The 20,155-nt window shown below is 40.5% G+C and overlaps 1 protein-coding gene across 1 annotated transcript in view; it reads right to left on the reverse strand.

Moving 5' to 3' along the window:
* PTPRM (protein tyrosine phosphatase receptor type M) overlaps nt 1-20,155 on the reverse strand; it is a 515,441-nt gene that overhangs the window by 102,640 nt on the left and 392,646 nt on the right. Inside the window, exons 17-21 of the mRNA XM_054381571.1 lie at nt 16,182-16,333; nt 12,789-12,863; nt 12,531-12,557; nt 8,235-8,246; nt 7,286-7,473 (exon numbers count right to left, since the gene is read on the reverse strand). Coding sequence (XP_054237546.1) covers nt 7,286-7,473; nt 8,235-8,246; nt 12,531-12,557; nt 12,789-12,863; nt 16,182-16,333 — 454 coding nt within the window. The remainder of the gene's footprint in view (nt 1-7,285; nt 7,474-8,234; nt 8,247-12,530; nt 12,558-12,788; nt 12,864-16,181; nt 16,334-20,155) is intronic.

Here is a 20,155-nt window from a genome sequence, read left to right on the forward strand (position 1 = left end):
CAGTAGCTATATGAAGAGAAATTAACAAATTTCGTATTTTTCCTTCTAATTTCAAGATTTCAGAACAGGGGTTGGAAGTGTTACATGGCAGCAAATTTGTCTTCTAGCTGGAACCAAAGAGAATGAAAAACTGCAACCCCTCAAAGTGGAGACCACACAGAATGAAAGAGGCATAATCAGTACAGTTTAAAACAGTACAAAACAGTATTAAACTTCACTCTATTAGCAATAACACTTGTTTAATAATACAAGTATAAAACCATCTTCTGACTGAAACAGTTAAATGTCTCAGACTGAAAGAGTTAAATGTCACAAAACCTTGAGAAAGGATGCATTTGAAGAGAGAGACAGTTGGGGGAAGCCTTAAGTCAGAGCTACATGGAGGAACCTATTTTTAAGTTCTGTTATTGACACAGCCCTGTTAGTGACAGCAAGAGAGGATGATCTGAGCAGGATACCCTTTGCAAATCTTGGCTTTTCAAAGGAACCTCTGGGTCTGAGATAATGGAAGCTCAGAGCTCCCTGTCATGGAACATAATGTGAAATTGATTTTGCAGAGCTTTATCTACACAAAGTTGCAGTGGTTTAATTAAAGGTGTGTTTTCAAATCAATTTTGTTAAACCAGTCCAAGCTCCTGTGTGGACACTCTGAAATCGATTTGGAAGTTTCTTATGTCAACTAAACATAATCTGGCAAAGAACCAATTTACACTAAACATAAACCAATTTTTGCTGATCCAAAACCAGGGTTAAAAATAGATCTTAATTAAAATGGTAAGATATTGCTGAATTTCTCTGGTTTTGCCCTAGCTACACCAAGCTATGCTGGCCTCCCTTAGGCTAATTCACCTGCTTAGGGAGGAGATGATCTCACTTCATTCATCTATACATTTATGGCCTTGAGAAAGTGAAAGCAGCTGTCCTGTTTTGAGCTAGACCAGGACCAGTTCTGGTCAGTGATCTGACTTTTCAGCTCAGTCTTTGCTCAGTGAGGGCACTTTCTCAAGTTCAGGACAGGTTTGCACAGCCAGTGGCTGCTTTTAGCATGGAGAATGCTGATGGGAAGAGTTACTGCCAAGGGCTGGGCTGCAGAAAGGCTCAGGCTTAGGGTTGCTCATGTGCAGATCAAGGGCACTGCCACACCCTGTGCCCCATTTTGGGCTTCAGGAAGTCAGACACGCCACCTGCAGAGAGGAGGGTACGGAACAGGTGACCCTCAATTGACCAACAGGGTGTTGCATTCTACAGACAGCAAGTGCAGGATCAAGGTTGAGGGATCACCCAGAGTCAAACCTCTTCTTCAATGGCTGGTGTCCAAGGAGGACTCTGTCCCTTTGAGGGAATCCTCTCTTGAACATGTAAATCACCTTGTGAATGTGATGATTACATTAAAAACATGAGAAGTGGCTCAACAAAGATCATTGTGAATGAACCACCTAATGTGTCAGCTTTGCCCACCAAGACAGCAATTGCCCAGGGGGTGTGGTGGGTAGCAAAAACGGGCTGAGGTCACTGGGAACATCACAAGCTGGGGGAACATCATCCAGGACAAGCTGGAGAAATGTCAGCTGGAGTGACAGCAGAAGATCATCTGCAGCAGCCCAGGAATGTCTCCCCCCTTCTCCACTGAAGAAGAATCCTGGAGTGGTATTTCTCTCTCTCCATCTCTCCCACTTTTTCTCCATTCTCTCTGTTTTATTTGTAAGTAATAAGTAGTCTTGTTTTGATATACGACCTTGTTTTGTCTTAATTACGCTCATGGGAGTGTTCAGAAGAACTGGGTCTCCTTCCTGACTTCCAGATCGAGACACCCTTCTGCCTTCAATCCTGAGCTGCATGTTCCTGAACCCAGTTCTAGAACTCACCTCCTGAATCTGCTGCTGAATCCAGTCTGGGAACTTCCGCAGTGCCTGTCCCCAGAATCAGTGGTGACAATGGTTATGTCATTACCACCAGGTGTTCCATATTGGTTTGTATCTATCTGTTTCATTTTGTTCTTATTTCTATCCCAGGTGGTTTAGCTTTTTTAATCACCTCATCAAGCTCTCTCCCTTCTTCCCTTTCTCTTCCCACCCATCTAGAGCCCAGCCCTAACCCTTGACACAGGGAAATGTTATTTTGTCAGTCTAATGCTGCTGAATACAAGCCAGAAACTCTCCTTTCTTAAGGGTCTGACAGGGGACAGAAAGGATTTCAAATTCTGCATTATAGCTGTGTGGAAGCTTGCCCAAAATTAAGAATTTCTGTGCAAGCCCTTCCCATCATTCACACTCCATCAGGCTGCAAATGAAAGCCTATATTTGAGTCCATAGCTTAGAGAAGTATCCATATTCCACACCAGAGAAACACATGGGCAAACAGGCAGTGAACTTCTTGCTGATGTGCCACAGAAAACATCTGTGTTTGCTTTTGTTCTACAGGCAGAGCTAGACAAAAAAATCAGAGGGTGAGCTGCTACACCCGGGGCCTGATCCTGCTTTAAGGAACAGGAGCCTTCACAGGAACAGGAACAGGAACAGGCTGGGGACGGTCACCTGCCAATGTTTATAGAATCATAGAGTTGGTTTGGTTGGAAGAGACTTTTCACATGGACTCTAACCACTAACCTAGCACTGCCAAGTCCACCGCTGAACCAAGTCCCTCAGCACTACATCTGCTCAGCTTTTAAATCCCTCCAGGGATGGTGACTTCACCAGTGCCCTGGGCAGCCAGTCCCATGGCGTGATAACCCCTTCTGGGAAGGAATTTTTCCTAATGTCTAATCTAATCCTCCCCTGGTGCAACTTGAGGACATTTCCTCATGTCCTATTCTTTGTTCCTTGTGAGAAGCGACCAAACCTCACCTTGCTCCAACCTCTTTTAATGGAGTTGTAGAGAGTGAGAAGGTCTCTCCTCAGCCTCTTTTTCTCTAGGCTAAACAATCCCAGTTCCCTCAGATACTTCTCATGAGATCTGTTCCTCAGACCCTTCACCAGCTTTGTTGCCCTTCTCTGGACTCACTCCAACACCTCTTGTGTTTTTCTTGTAATGAGGGGTCCAAAACTGACTTCAGCATTCAAGGTGCAGCCTCACCAGTGTCAAGTACAGGAGGATTCAACCAAAGCCTTTTTAGTATGAGAGCTCAAGTATCTCAGATCCTTCCAGAAGGAGAAACAGGGTAAAACTACAGTGTTACCCCACCCCTCCACATACTGGCAGCTAAAGATACTCAGTTTCTCAGGTGGGTTATCCTAATGCAGACTAAGAACCAGCTTGCTGTTGCTTCAAGATGACTTTTCAAACTTATTTTTTTTTGGTGATAATTATGTTACTGAGTCGAGCTTGAAGTCAATAGGACATAAAACTACATAGGTGTGCTTAAATTGTGAACTATTGCCCTAATTATTGAGAAGGGTGGACTCTTAATTATTAAGTTTTATTTTAAAGCACTTAAAACTATGCACGGCAGTAAATCCTTCCACTCCTCTAAAGTGCTACTAAAGGGTAATGTGATACTTCACTTTCTGTTCAGTTCAACAGATTTATTTTCAGAGTGAATCCTATATGAATTTCTCCTGAATCAAACTCTTTCTCTTATGAGACTATATAATCCTGCTGTTTTATAAGAGTAAAAAAAATAGGAGACTTTATTCAAAACAAATCCCCTGCCAAACGATTTCTTCCTTTTCATTTGGACAATTATCCTTCTGATAATTTACAAGGAGAAGTTTCTTTCACTGTCTTGTTCTGCCTTGTAAAGAGGATAGGCATCAACCTGACAGCAGTGTAAACAAAGAATCACAATCTCCACAGTGACAGAACATATTGGCCAGTGTTCATGGTGATAAGGAGGAAACCGAGAAACATTACAACATTTCAGGGGGAAAAAACCCCAACCCTTAAAGACACAGTTAATTATGGTTTAGTCTCATTACAAACAATTTCCATATATATATATATATATATATATATATATATATATATATATATACAGGACTTTTTCAGGATCAGCTGCAGAATTTTACCTCCATTTTCCCTGCCATTATTCACAGAACGACAGACTGGTGAGGACTGAAAAGGATCTCTAGAGATCCTGCTAAAGCAGGGTCACCTACAGCAGGTTGTCTAGAATTGTGTCCAGTGGGTTTGGAATCAAGAGAAGGAGACTTCAAAACCTTTCTGGGCAACCTGCGCCAGGGCTCTGGTACCATCACAGCAAAGATTTTCCTCATGTTCAGATGGAAGCTTTTGGGTTCTGGTATGTCCCTGTTGCCCCTTGTCTTGTCACTGGGCACCACTTAAGTGAGTCTGGCCCCATCCTCTTGACCTCCAGCATTTAGGTATTGATCAATTCTGAGATGATCACCTCTCAGTCTGCTCTTCACTAGGCTCAACAGCTGCAGGTTTCAGCCTTTCCTCCTCACAGAGATGCTCCAGTCCCCTCAGTATCTTTGTAGCCTCTGCTGGATTCCCTCCAGTAGTTCCCTGTCTCTCTTGCACTGGGGGAGCCCAGAACTGGAGTCAGCACTCTAGATGTGGCCTCACTGGGACAGAGTAGAAAGGAAGAAGAGCCTCCCTTAATCTGCTGGCCATACTCTTCATAATGCACCTCAGGACATAATTTGCCTTCTTAGCCACAAGAGCATATTGCTGGGTCATGGTGAACTTGCTGTCCACCAGCACTCATCTTCTCACATGTAATGGTGTAGGGGGTGATCCTCCCCAGGTGCAGGACCCTACACCTGCCTTTCCTGAATTGCATCAGGTTCCCTTCTGCATTTAATATTAACAAACTGCACCCTAATACACTGCATCTCCTGTCATCAGCCATGACTACATCTTCTGCCTGTAATGAAACACCATTCATCAGTGTGGTAAGCTCAAAATGAAGTGATTTTCCTGGAAACTGTTTCTCAGCAGCATCATTTGATCCACTGTGGTTAAAAAGTCATGCCATTGGTTGCATTAGAAATTCCATTTTACAGTCCTTTTTTTTTTTTTTTAATTTGAAACAAATTAATTGTAGCTTTCCTCTAGGCTTAATGCTGGTATAAAAGGTTTTGGCTAATGAGCAAATCTTTTCTGAAAACAAGAATTTTCAGTTCTATCATTTCTAAAGAACAGTGGCGTAAAAATGCCCTTGTTTAAGTCAACCACACAAATGGAAGTTGACAAGTGATTAGCTTCTTCTGAGAATAAATTGTTTTCTACATTTTAGGGGGAAAAAATGTCATCAGTGACTTTGGATGTGGCCTGGAGCATGAGCTTTGGATTTTAATACTACAAGTACCAGTTTAAACAATCATGTATTTAAGCAATTACAAGATGGAGTTGGTATGACATAGAACAAACTTCAATAAATCACTATCTTTTGGAAAATGCAAATAACATGCATGCCTGTAAAAGCTCAGCAACATACTGGGAACTCTAGGAGTCATCATGAAGCACCCACACTAGTACCTACATCACTTCCTACCTTTAAAACTTCAGCACATTATATGGAGCCCTCAAGACAGGGCACAACTGTGAATACCCAAAAAAGAAATCATTGTTTACCCTACATTCTGGAAGTAGTTTGATTTACTTTTGCTAATTGTCATAAAATCATAGAATACATCAGGTTGGAAGGAACTCTCAAAGGTCATCTTGTCCAACCCCTTTGTCCTCCTCCCTTCTCTTTCTATCTCATGAAAGAATGAAAAGACATCTTTCTATTGAGAACTTTTGTTCAACATGTTCATCCCAATGACCTGGATGGACCTAGACGAAGGGACAGAGTGGAGTCTCAGCAAGTTTGCTGATGATGTCAAACTGGGAGGAAAGGCTGACACTCTGTCAGGCTCTGCTGTCATTCAGTGAGACCTGGACAGGCTGAGGAGTTCAGCAGATGGGAACCTGATGAAGTTCAAAAAGGACAAGGGTAGCGTCCTGCACCTGGGGAGGAATAACCACCTGCATCGGTACAGGTGAGGGGTTGACCTGCTGGAAAGCTGCCCTGTGAAGGGCCTGGGAGTGCTGGTGGGCAACAAGTTTATCATGACCCAGCAATGTGCCCTTGTGGCCAGGAAGGCCAACGGTCTTGTTGGGTGCATGATGAAAAGTGTGGTGAGCAGGTCGAGGCAGGTTGCCCTCCCTCTCTACTCTGCCCCAGTGAGGTCACATCTGGAGTACTGGATCCAGAGACAGGGAACTACTGGAGAGAGTCCGATAGAGGCTACAAAGATGCTGAGGAGACTGAAGCATCTCTGTGAAGAGGAAAGGCTAAGAGCTGAGGCTCTTTAGCCTGGAGAAGAGCAGTGCAAGAGGGGAACTTCTTAATGCTCAGCAATATCAAAAGGGTAGGGGGACAAAAGGATGGGGCCAGACTATTTTCAGTGGTGTCCATTGATAGAACAAGGCCAAAGGGCATAAACTGGAATACAGAAAGAGTCTCCCTCTCTGGAGATATTCAAAACCCACCTGGATGCATTCCTGTGTGATCTGGTATAGGTGATCCTGCTCTGGCAGGGGGTTGGACTGGATGATCTTTCAAGGTCCTTTCTGGCCCCTAACATTCTGTGATCCTGTGATTAGTAGAAGGTGTCTCTGCTTATGGAAGGGAGGTTGGGTTGGCTGTCCTTTTAAAGTGCCTTCCAGCTAAAACTATTTTATGATTCTATGTTCTACGCAGTGGTGATGACATTTAAGACTATGATGACAACAGGGAGGGACAGATCACTCTAGCATGAAACAACGAAACAGAAGTTGAATTAAAAAAAAAAAAAAGGGGAAAAAATGGAGACTATGTTAAGAAGAAAAATAATGAAGATTAGGGCCTCCAGCTAGTGGGAAATGGATCAGACACTACCGAATAAATTTTATAGCCCTATCAACCTCCCCTGAAGATTTGTGACCTTGCTCTCTGTAAATGAATACTATTACTCCAATAAATACTGCTTGTGGAACTTGATTTCCAGGCTAGTGTCATGTTACAGGGCAACTGTTATTAGACAATCTGTGATGCAGAACTTTGGAAAAAGAGCTATATTCTTCAACAGGAGAAGGAAAATATGGCAAGTTTCGAGTCTACAGCTTTGTGTAAGTAGCATTAGGCAGAGATTTCCAATAAAGGTGTTTATGTCTCACTCCTCATTCTTCAAAGTTATAATCGGAACATTTGCTCTCTGTAGAGGTGATCTTTTCCATTCCATATCTTACCTCACTTGGTTGAGCAATTATTTCTCCCTGTTCTGTGGTACGGGTAGCAAACAGATCAAGCCAACAGTGCAGAAGAAACAATAATCAGATCATTAGACCCGACACTTACTTCATACTCCTCTTTGAATCCGTAGCCTTCTGCACACTTCATCTGGGTGATGTGTTGCAACAAGTCAGCTACGCGGATGGCTGGATGAAGCTGTCCGGTCTGGTAGGGCACATCCACTGGATCTCGCTTCTTGTAGGTATGGGATTGGACCAGGCTGCTTGTGTCACTGACCATCGTATGGGTTTCATCTAGAAAAATGAATATCTCATCATGTACTGGATCATTTCACTTACTGACACAAGCAGAAGTTACACAGATTTCTAGAGGAATGGCAGAAATCTGACACCATCAGTATTGCTTCTGTCTGTGAAGGCTACACCAGAAGACCAATAAATCCATGGAGCGGTTTACACAGGGAAATTGCAAGACTGATTGGAATGAGGCAAAGCCCATGGTTCTACAATGGAAGCATTGCAGAGCAGTCCAAACTCTAACATTGTTTTAAAGATCACTAGCTGATTACAAACAGGTTTTAAATGAGGCTTTTGGTTCTAAACTGTATGGAAGTTTCATGCTGAAACTTCAACAAGTCCCACAGAATGAAACTGGACTTGTACTCTTCTTAGATTACTCAAGTGCTATATTTTACAGGGCAAATTTAGAGCAAATGTTTGGAGTGAGCAAAATAAAAAGATGCACAAAATGGCTTATGGTTTCATCAAGCTAGGACTGCAATGGAAATGTAGATCTGATACAACATTTGGAGACAAACTACGAGAGGACAAGTGCAAAGGGTCATCTGATCAGGAGAAATGTCTTGACTGACTGCTGAACATGCTTTAGGACCACGGTATATGTCATGAGCCACCACATTAGGCGTGGAATGTTATGTGTCAACTGACATGCAAGCCAACAAACAGGAGAACCCAGTGTGCTGGTTAAAATTCTGATGAGACACATACTCTCCCAACCCTCCACATCTCTTCCATGGGGCAAATGGGCAACTTACCATTGATTGGCACTTTTAAGAAGATACATATCAGGAGAAAAAAAAAGAGGAGGAGAAAAAGGAAACAGGCCATAAGCAACAGTACTACATTAATAATGACAGGTAATTTTATGTTTGTAATTTAGTCTTTACAGAGTGATTTCCTAAGTGAGTCAGATTCTGATCTCAGTTTCTCAGTCTGATTTAAATGTACTGAAATGAAGGTATCTTAGAGTGAGTCAATTCACACAGATCCAACTGAGATTAGAATTTACACTCAATAGTAAACAGACAGATGTGAAAGTTCACTCTACCTATGGAAGCAACAAGACTTTCTTCCTGCTTAGATGGAATTCTGTCTCTTGACAAGAGAAAAACCCCCAAACCAACAAACAACCCAAATTCTAAGGTCTGTGTATCACCAGAAATATTTCTTCTGTATATCCAAATAACTTTACATATCTCAAAGATTTTAACTGAAATTATAAATGTGGTGTTTTAACTTACTCAAACCACTCCTCACTGGCTGCACACTAAACAGAGGAAAGGTCTATAAAAATACTGGGTTAAAAAAAATAATACTTTGTATATGATATTGTATGAAAGGGAAGCATTAAAGTAATATTTCCACTTTCATAAGTTAGATGTTACAGAAAGTTCCACAAATACTCTGGATGAAAAGTTCCCAAATTCTAGTATGCCCACCAAAAATACTACCACATTAAAGGTGAGTTTTTGGTCCTAGTTATACCACTGAAAATTGATCCTAAAGCCACAAAGCTCAACAAATCACATTTCAAGGATTATTTTAGGTTCTCTCCATTCACACTAAGACACATGAAACCTGGTCCTCAGCAAGGATGCAGTCAACATGAAATGTGAATTAAACCTAAACCAAAAATAAGAGAGAAAAATTTATGGGGATGAGCAGGAGCATTTCACTACTTTTGGTGTCATAAAATTGGTTGACTTTTGTCTAACACGTGATAAATTGTACTGCAAAGCACCTTGGGATGCATGGCATGAAGTGTGGTATACAAGGGTAGGTACAGTATGTCACTGTTGAAATGGCACCTGAAAACTACAAGGTGGCTATGACACAAAAGACAAAAAGGTGTAGGGAGCTGAACATGATTTTTTTGGTGGCTTATTTTAATTTTAGAAACAGGTTAGAAAGCTTTGGGATTTTTTGGCCAGCTACAGACTGTGAGTAACTAAGATGAAGGCAACATTTTCAGATAGTAGGGTCTTGTGTTATGAAAGCAGCAACTTAATCACAGGTCTCACAATGGTAGAAGTTGGAAGGGACCTCTGGAGATCTTCTAATCCAACCACCCGAGAGATTACTTATGAATCTCCTTCTTGGGAGCTCCTTTGTTTCAGACTAATTTTCCTTTCGTCATTTCTCTCTCTCTTAAAGCTGCATTAATACAATTTTTCTCTCTTTGGAAGTGATCTTTCAAAATTGCCTTAAATTTAAATGCTTGGTTTAGATGGTACATTAGTAGACATGTATATCACGGCTCTTTGCTTTGCCTTTGAGCACTGTTTTTTAAAGGCTGAGCTCCTCCAGATGCAGTGTTCATATGCAATAGTTTGTCCAGCTTAAATACTTAGAGCTGCAGCTGCTCTACTTTCCACTTACTCATTCCCATAGAGCTGTGCAACGCGTATTAAATAATATAGCCATTTATTAGTTATATGAACTCATAGCATAGATGGTATCTGGAAGGCCAGCCCAGTATCTTCTCTGGGTTGAGACTCTCCAATTTTAGAAATGTGCACATGGCTGACACCAAACATGACCCACACTCAGGCCCAGCAAAGATAAACTTGGTTGCTGTTATAGAAACACAGAATGATTTGGGTTAGAAGGGACCTTTCAAGGTCATCTAGTCTAGCCTTACTGCAGGAATATCTTGATCTTGCAGGAATATCAGCAGCTTGCTCAGAACACCAAACAGCCTGACCTATAGTGTTTCCAGGGATGGGGCATCTGCCACCTCTCTGGGCAATCTGGGACAGGGTCTCACCACCCTCAGCATAAACAATTTCTTCCTTCTATCTCGTCGAAATCTCCCTCTTTTAGTTTAAAACCATCACCCCTTGTCCTGTCACAGCAGGCCCTGCTAAAAAGTCTGTTCACAGCTTTCTTATAGCCCCCTTTAAATACTGAAATGCCACAATAATCTCTCCCTGGAGCCTTTTTCTTCTCCAGGGTGAACATCCCCATAAATCTGGAAATGGTAAGTATATTGTGGCCTTTCCAGTCGATTTTGGAAACTAAACTCAACCATTTACCAGTCCTGTTCCCTTCCCAGGAGGTCACACTGAAAAGTTCATTTTAACTATGGGCTTGACCCTTCAATCTAAACACAACTTCTCTGGACATTGTCAGACAAGCAAGAACAGGTATCAGTTGCAATTAAAACCCAGCATAGTTTGATAGCTCTATTCCTCTACCAACTCAACTAATTTGATTTACCTCAGATCAAAAATTATTCCTGTAGTCATAAACACAATTTTAAACAGATAGATCTGGTCTGGATGGAACATCACTCATAAAAGGACACTAGATTTTTAAACATGTAAGGCTGCAAAACTATTGATTGTCCACAGTGAAATAACTGGATGATTTCTGACCTGAGTAAGCAGAGGTTGCTGCAGTAGGCCATAAAATACACATCTAACTAATTAAAAATTTTACAGACTTAGTAGAAGCAAAAATTCTTCTTTTATTTTTTTTTTCTTCCCCAGTGTGTCTTTGTCTGATATCTGAATTCATTGCTTAGAGATTATTTGGGGGAAAAAAAAAGCTAACAAATAATTTCACCACTATTATTATATAGCAAAGGACCATTAAAAAAAAATAGAGAAACCATGAACTAAAAATTAATCCAGATAGAAAAATCTCAAAGTTTTTTTTCCTTATAATAGTACTTTTCTCCTTGCCCACCCGCAAGGTCAGGAGGAACATCTATGAGATGAAGCGTTGAATGAATGCTAAAGCACAAAAGAAAAAAAAGAAAGTAGAAGAAAAAAATAATCTAACATCTCAGGCAGTTAAAAGGTGCTGCAAATTTCATTTGCATGCAGATTATTTCATTGTTACTATCATTACCTTCTCCCAGATTTACATAATGTATAAAAACACACAAGTTCCCTCTCCATGTTACCGCACTGAAATGTGCTGCGCTAAATGCTCCCTCGCAATAACAAGTTTTTCAAGATCACCTTCCTGAACTTCTACTTTTTACAAGCTTTACTTTACTTTTATTTACACTTGTTTAACTTTAAGGGTGGGAATCAGTTAAAGAGAGCGTTGTTTTTTGTTGTTTGTTGTTTTTTTTTCCACTGAAGAAAAAGGAGGAGAAAGGAAAATATTCGTTGTAAAAATATCAGTCATAAAAAGAGCAAATAAATAGGCTTGACACTGGAGTTTGAATTCTTGCACACTTATATTCTGAATTTTTGCACATTTATGTTTTTGCTTATTATTAATAAAAAAATCTCCCTGTTAATATTAAAGTTAGTATGGGAAAGAGGTGTAAATTAATGCAAACCACAAAGAGTTACTTAAGCATTGCAAATACAATAGTGCCTCATGCTTATTGATTTCACACTGCAGAAATTTCACTCTCTTCAACATGGGACTTTCTTAAATTCATAGTTCAAGTATAAAATATTTCCACCAGATGCTTTTAACATACAGTTGTACTGGTTTATTTTGTTCCTGTGGCACCTGACGCATGATAAATCGTATTCTCTAAGTGTCGTGTCATTTCGCTGTTCACAATAGCATCTCTCCTCTGAATCTTTACTTTGACAAGCATGTGAGGTACTGTGAGAAAGAAATGATAGCTGGGGAACAGCCAAAAGTGTGCTTTGTCTGATTTTTTTTTGCATCATGAGTAGTCTAATTAGGAAAAACATCCCCCTCTCTCTCTCTATTTTATTTATTTATTTATTTCAGAAGAGACATCTTCATTTCTGAGACAAAATGGGGAGAAAAAAAAATGAAGGAAAATATTTCAGTTGCTGAAACAATCAAACTCTTTTGTGTCACTCCAAATACATGCATAAATATTACCTCATGAACCCACTTAAGTTTATTCCTCTTTTCTCCCCTGACTTGCACTATGAGAATAGTAATCAAGTCTGATAGATGTCCATAGCATCCTCAATTTTGCCAAGCGTTCCACCCCTCCCTCCAGACACAAAACTCTGGCTTTTTGCGTCCTATTGCCTGTACCCCCGAGAACTGTAACTTTCTAAATGACTTCAGCCATAAACTTTGATAAAGGGAAATGTTCTCACCTAAAATTGCAGTTGGCACAAATGGATCTGTCATACATCATAAGCAGGTCAATGCAGGAAAGGTAAAAAGAGAGAGAAGAGTAAATGATTGATAAACGTTCCCGCGTTTTCTTTCAGAAGGTTACTGCAAGCAACCAGCACGTTGCTTGTGTGTGCATTAAATTTCTAAGGCAAGAGGCATAATAACATAATTAAATATGCTTTTATTGTGAAAAGGGCCATATAGGGTGGAAAGCAAGAAAAAAATAAATTGGTTACCTGGGTAATAAGAATTAGGCACTGTTGTGCTCAGTGTGTTAGTTTTCATTGTAAATGAAGATGGTGAAGATACAGCTGCAAAGAGAAACAAAGCTGGTTAGAGACAGTGCAGTGATACAGGGCTGTTTGAGCCGAGAGATGGGGCCAACTTGGTTAGAGTTCATCCTGTTGTGGCTGTGGCACCTAGGATCAGGGCGTAAGGAAAATCAGGCTTTGAAAGAGCTCATTGAATTGTTTTGCTTGGGAAAGACCTCTAAGATAATCAAGCCTAACCATCAACCTAAGACCACCATGGCCATTAAACCATGTCCCAGAGATGCCATGCCCACATGTATCTTGAACACCTCCAGGGATGGTGACTTCACCACCTCCCTGGGCAGTTTGTTCCAATGCCTGACCACTTTCAGTCAAGATATTTTTTTCATAATATCCAAACTAAACCTTCCCTGGCACAATTTCAGGCCATTTCCTCTCATTATATCTCTTGATATTAGAGAGAACAGACCAATCCCTACCTCACTACAGCCTCCTTTAAGGGAGTTGTAAGAGAGCAATAAGGTCTCCCCTTAGTCTCCTCTTCTCCAGAAGTTCCCTCAATATCAGTTCCCTCAGCTGCTCCTCAGAAGACTTGTGCTCTAGACCTTTCACCAGCTTAATTTCCCTTTGCTATCATCAGACAAAGCATTTTGATTGGTGATGACACTTTAAGATGTGCTAATCATCTTAAAGCACATGATTAGACTGAATGCTGATGCCTGAGTAAGGACATCACAACAAGAGATGTTTTTGACAGAAGTTTTAATCACTACTGAGTTTACTTAATAGTACTGTAAATACTCCATGCAAATATTCTACTATAGGTCATTTTATCCTCCTTTTTTTTTTTTTTTTGATCCATTCAGACAGGTGGATGATATGTACACAGATACTATTGTGCTCTGAATATTTACTTTGGTTGCCAAGATGAAAATCTGTCACTGTTATTCAATCATTTCTCTATAACTTATGGGAAAGCCCAACTCAGCAAATTAAGTTCAGGTAGCTCCTTGGTATACAAAGATCCTGTGAATGACCACTGGAAGCACAGATACATTCAACAGGTTGGAGTTAATCACAGTATCTGTTCAGCCAAGGGGTTACTGAAAGCTTTCAAACAAAGCTAATTGCAAATTCAGCCTTAGCTGCTGTCTACAAAGCTCAAATTCAGTCAGCAAGTGCAAGAACATCCTGGATACCTAGAGACAGACTGGCTAAAGTGTGCCCAAAGAAAAGCAAGGAAGGGTCTAGGGGACAAGCATTATGGGGAGCAGCTGAGGGAACTGGGGTTGTTTAGCCTAGAGAAAAAGAGGTTGAGGTGAGTCCTTCTCACTCTCTACAACTACCTGAAGGGAGATTGTAGCAAGGTGGGGGTCAGTCTCTTCATAGAATCATTAAGGTTGGAAAAGCCCTCTAAGATCATCAAGTCCAACCATCAAGCTGGCCCTATCATGACTACTAAACTTCTCTCAAACAATAGGATGAAACAGCCTCAAATTGTGCCAGGGGAAGTTTAGGTTGGACACTCTGAACACATTCTTCCCTGAAAAGGGTTGTTGAGCCCTGGGACAGGCTGCCCAGAGAAGTCCCATTTCCTGAGGAGATTGAAAAACCATGTAGATGTAGTACTGAGGGACATGGTTTAGACATGGTGACTTGGCAGTGCTGAATTTGATGATCTTGAAGGTCTCTTCCAACCAAAATGATTCTATGATTCTGTAGTTAGAGGAATTTGTGAAACAGAGGAAGACAGGATCTGCTGGATGAGGAGCAAGATTTGTTCTTCTGGCTTACATCCATATAATTGTTTGTTGATCTTCTTAGGGCATACAGTTGCCAGCCCTTGTTACGATGAATTTATCTGAAAACTGGCTTCAACAGTGCTGGAAGTTACATGAAGTTGTAATAGGTAAAATTGTCTAGATACAGGATGCAGCCAGTGTAAGAAGCTTCCACAGAAGCAGAAATGCTCTCAATCTATTGAATATAAGGCCTGACACAAAGATTAATCCTAAAGACTTCAGACTCTTTCTTCTGGTGACCATATTTCTTTCGGAAGTCTAATTTGAGGTTCTGGCCCTCAAGTGGTATAAAATACTTGCTATGGCTAATAATTTCACATTGGTTTAAGATGGCTTATATAGTGAGGATTTAGTCTCAGGAATTTATTGCAGCTTCTTTGGTTGTGGTGACCATTCAGTAACACTTTTGGTAAACTACATCATGATGATGGAAAATGAACTCAATCCTCTTGATCTCTTCACAGAGTAAGCAATCCCAACTGCAACAATATATTCTCACCCTAAAGGCAAGTCAGATATTGAAGGGCCTATTTCAAAGCCAAATCCAAAGTAACTCAAACACAAATTAACATTGCAAATTCTGAGCCTAATGCTGCTGGGAGAAGTCTCACTGCATAAACCTCGCAGAGTGTTTGTACAATTGAGCTTGTCAAAGGCAAGTTCTTAAGCGTATTATTAAAGAGTGGGAGTTTGGCCTCACATTCTGTTAGTACTTGAAACAAAATTCAGTTTATCACAAATTCTGAAGAAGCTCAGGAATACTGGCAGACAAAAAAAACAACCCTGAGGTTCTTTAAGAACTATAAAAAAGAAGCATTTTTTTGGAACATAGTCATTCTTTTCCCTTCTTTTTAACAATTACATGAAACTATTGTTTTTCCTGGTCTTTGCTTAGGGCCAGCCCCCAGACAGGAGTAAGCACTTGACTAAAATTCTAGTACAGGAAATTTTAAATTCCAAATTTTATTTATTTTCAAGGTAGATTGAAGAAGACCCAGGATATTAGAGAATCTCTTATGAAATTGCAGAACAGGACTTCCTTTGCACATGCAACAGAAAGAGCATCATCTGGAGTTGGAAAATAATAAGGACAATCAGATCACAATTATCAGATTATGACATGCAAAAATAAATTTTGCCAAAAGAAAAAAGAAAAGGAGGAAAAAAAAATAAGGAGCAGGGGAAGCAATTGAAGGACTTGGGGCAGCATGAGGAATATTAAAATTTGTAACATAATAGGGACTGGAGAAAGGTAAAACTACAGCTGTTTCAGTAATGTCTTTGCTCCTCTGCAGAAGAAAAGGATGGGCAGAAAAAAGCTCAATTATCATTATTTTTAAAAAAGCCTATTCTTGATGTCTGACTATCTTGCTCATTCGAATACGTACTGTAATGTGCTGCACAGTGGGATACTTTGGGTCTCATGGATTTTTCCATGACTGAGTAATGAGGAATATTTTAAAAACCATTTACACCTTTCTTCCACCTTCCAAAAAAGAAGAAAAAAAAAAAAAAGAGAGAGAGGATAAAAGAAAAAAAAAAACAAAAAACTTACATCTCCCATTTAGGTTGTGAGTGTCCATGAAAGAGAAAGCTTCATCACAGTTGGTGCCTTGCTCAGTGTAGCTTTTATCCATTGAATTCACCATCACTGTCATTTCCTGCCGTGTGCTACTCAATGTCTCTTTCCTTTTTTTAGCCAATTTTCTTAAGGAATGAATGTTGAGGAAAAAAAGGAAAAAAAAGAGAGAAAAAAACCACAAAACACTCAATGAGCAGACAGTCACTACGTTGTTTATATCATGTTTAGATACTAACGTGGTTACAAACTATAATACTGAAGTAACATATTTACAATTATTTTGCATTTCTGGAAATTTAAATTTCATTGCACACACTCATAATCAAGGGATGGTTGGCAGTGCCTTGACTTAGGGTGAACAGAACCTTAATCCTTGGGGATCCTTGGGGATCTCAGTGTCTTAGTGGATGGAAGGTTGACCATGAGCCAGCATGTGCTCTTGTGGCCAAGAAGGCCAATGGCATCCTGGGGTGTATGAGAAAGAGTGTGGTCAGTAGGCTGAGAGAGGTTCTCCTCCCCCTCTACTCTGCCCTGGTGAGGTTGCATCTCAAATATCGTGTCCAGTTCTGAGCCCTTCAGTTCAAGAAGGACCTCAGGGAACTGCTTGAAAAAGTCCAGCTTAGAGCTACAGAAATGATCGAGGGATTGGAACATCTTCCTCTTGAGGAGAGCCTGAGGGAGCTGGGGCTCTTTAGCTTGAAGAAGGGGAGACTAAAGGGTGACCTCATTCATGTTTATGAATACGTCAAGGGTGAGTGTCAAGAGGATGGAGCCAGGCTCTGCTTGGTGATGCCCAGTGACAGGATAAGGGGCAATGGGTGAAAGCTGAGACATAGGAAGTTCCACGTAAAGGTGAGTAAAGATTTTTTTCACTGTGAGGGTGACAGAATACTGGAACAGGCTGCCCAGGGGGATTGTGGAGTCTCCCTCTCTGGAGATATTCAAGACCCTCCTGGATGCATTCCTGTGTTATCTGGTATAGGTGATCCTGCTCTGGCAGGGGGGTTGGACTAGATGATCTTTCAAGGTCCTTTCCAGCCCCTAATATTGTGTGATTCTGTGAAGGGGACTGCTAGGACACAAAGCTAATATCAGCTAGGCCAAATCTCTTGAAATACATGAATACAAATCATGGAGAGCAGATTTCACTGAAACTGAAAAAAAAAAAAAATCAGTAACAATTTTCACTTCAAACGCATAGAACTGCCTGGAGCTGATTCATTGAGACACCACACAACACAGCTAACTGCTTTACATCATTCTATATACACATCTGACCTCTTAACACACTTTGCGCAAGCAAGTGACATTTTGAATGGACTTGCATTTCTAAAGACTACTTTCCGTCACTTGATTTCAGGAGAATTAGTCACAGGAGTGAGTTGCTTCTCAGCAGGAGTGGGCTGTCAGAGGCAAAATCTTGATTCTGATACTATAATAGTGATTCATTAAGCTATAAGTGTTTTGGACACGTATATGTGGTTTGTGTTTTTTTTTTTCCCAGACCTGTCTGTTCCTGTCAAAACAGAAATCTCATCACCTCCTCCAGACTGATGCTTAGCCACCATCACAAAATAACAAGTCCAAAATTCTTGATTTTTTTCCTTCAACCTCTGTGAGACATCTGTGATCCTGATGATGATGGATCCCACCATCTGTGGCCTGTGATTGTCCTAGACCAAGCCTTTTTCCAAGTCCTTGCTTATAAACTTTTCAAGTTTTCCAGATTTGTTCTGTATAGTATCTTCAAGGGATGGGTTTTACACAGAAGTAAGTGCTCCACAGATATTGTAAACTTGAGAGTACTTCACTGGATAAACATAGATGGGACCAGTAGATCATCTAGTCTGAACTCTCAGGTATCAGAGAATAAAATTCCACTCAAATACCATGAGTAAAACAAAACTCTTTTATCTTTGAATCTTTTGGTCTCTTCCTCCTCCATATCTAATTGTAATAAAAAGTAATATATCACTTAAAGCTTCTTTGTGGCCATGGAGTCCAGTGGTATCCTGGGGTGTGTTAGAAGAGATGTAGTTAGTAGGTAGAGAGAGGTTCTCCTCCCCCTCTACTCTGCCCTGGTGAGGCCACATCTCAATGGCCACATGGGATGGAATCAGGCTCTCCTCAGTCATGTCCAGTGACAGGACAAGGGGCAGAGGGTGCAAGCTGGAGCATAGAAAATTCCGTGTGAACATAAGGAAAAACCTTTTCTCTGTGAGGATGACAAAACACTGGAATGGGCTACCCAGAGATCTTGCTTATTGCACCAAGAACATAAAACTCAAAATTTTTAAGCAGTCAGCTAATTTTCTTAAAGAAATTAGAGCAACATTTTCTCATTTCCTTCATTTTTGGTTTTAGTCCCATCACCAAGATACAGCAGATTGTTTTTATGACACTAACAACTGCACAGTACTTCTGAATCTGAATCTAATTCTGGAAATAGGTCTTGTGGGAAAAGTTCAAAACTGAAACAACTGTTACAGGAAGAGAATGATACTAACCAGACTTTTGTACTGTGAACAAAAACACCCACTGGACTTAGTCAAGCAAACTTGAGCTGAATATAACATTTCTTTTTACATCTGCAGTTTTCAGATATTGCTAAAAGTGCTGCAGAGCTGCAGTCTCTGCAACTCATCCATTTCTTGGATCTCTTTATCCCTAGGAGGCTCAAAATACACAAGATTTAAGAAACTTGTAAAACTATGGAACTTCACATCACTATCGTAGGATCGGTTTAGTTGGAAGATGCCTTTAACATCACCAAGTCCAACCCTTAGCCCAACCTTGCCAGGTCACAACTAAACCATGTCCCACGATACCATATCTACATGACTTTTAAATCCCTTCAGGGATGGGAACCTCTTCCCCAGGCAGCCTATTCCAGGGCTTGACAATCTTTTTTGAAGAAGCAATTGTTCCTAATGCCCAACCTAAACCTTCCCTGGCACAACTTGAGGACATTTTTCTCTTTTCTTATCACTTGTTACTTGGGAGAACAGACCAACCTCCATCACTTACAATCTTGTTTCAGAACATCTTATTTAAATCTATCTTCTTTCAGTCCTATTGCTACATGTCCTTGTAAAAAGCTCCCTCTCCAGCATCCTTGTAGGCTGCCTTTAAGCATTGAAATGCCACAATAAGGTCTTGTTGTGGCAAGTGTTGTTTGGATCACATACAATTTTTAATTGGTACTAAGAAAAACAGAATTAGGGTTAAAAATTCACAGCTTTATCTCTCTGGATAGTCACTTAAGATAAAATGCAGTGTTGGTAGAGATGTACTGATACACAAGAGACCTGGGGCTGTTCATCTGGAAAGGAGAAGACTGAGAGGAGATCTTATTAATATTTACAACTATCTGAAGGGTGGGTGTCAAGAAGAAGGTGCTAGTCTCTTTTCAACAGTGCCCTGGAATAGAAGGGGCAATGGATACAAATTGGAACACAGAAAGTTCTGCCTCAGCATGAGGGAAAATCCTCCTTACAGTGAGCATGGGAGCAGGCTGCCCAGAGAGGTTGTGGAATCTTCTTCTCTGTAGATTTTCAAGACACATCTGGTTGCACTCCTGTGTCGCCTGCTCTAAGTGATCCTGCTTTGACAGGAGGTTTGGACTTGATGATCTCTGAAGGTCCCTTCCAACCCCTAACATTCTATGATTCTATGAAAGTAATCCTAACTATCTTCACACAGCATTGGATCTAAATGACTTCACAAACCGCAGAAGAAAGAAATTCGTTAGTGACTCTCTGAAGACAAAGCTTTAGTGCTATATATATATATATATACATATGATTTTTTTTTAAATACAGAAGTACATTCTTTCCCAGAAAGCACATGATTATGGAACACATCACCACAGGACTCTAGAGATACTAAAAGTAAATATCAGGAAAGAAAAACTGATCAAGAGCTGAGCAGAGGACAGTGACTGCATG

This window comes from Indicator indicator, chromosome 6 (assembly GCF_027791375.1).
Source record: "Indicator indicator isolate 239-I01 chromosome 6, UM_Iind_1.1, whole genome shotgun sequence".
NCBI lineage: Eukaryota > Metazoa > Chordata > Aves > Piciformes > Indicatoridae > Indicator > Indicator indicator.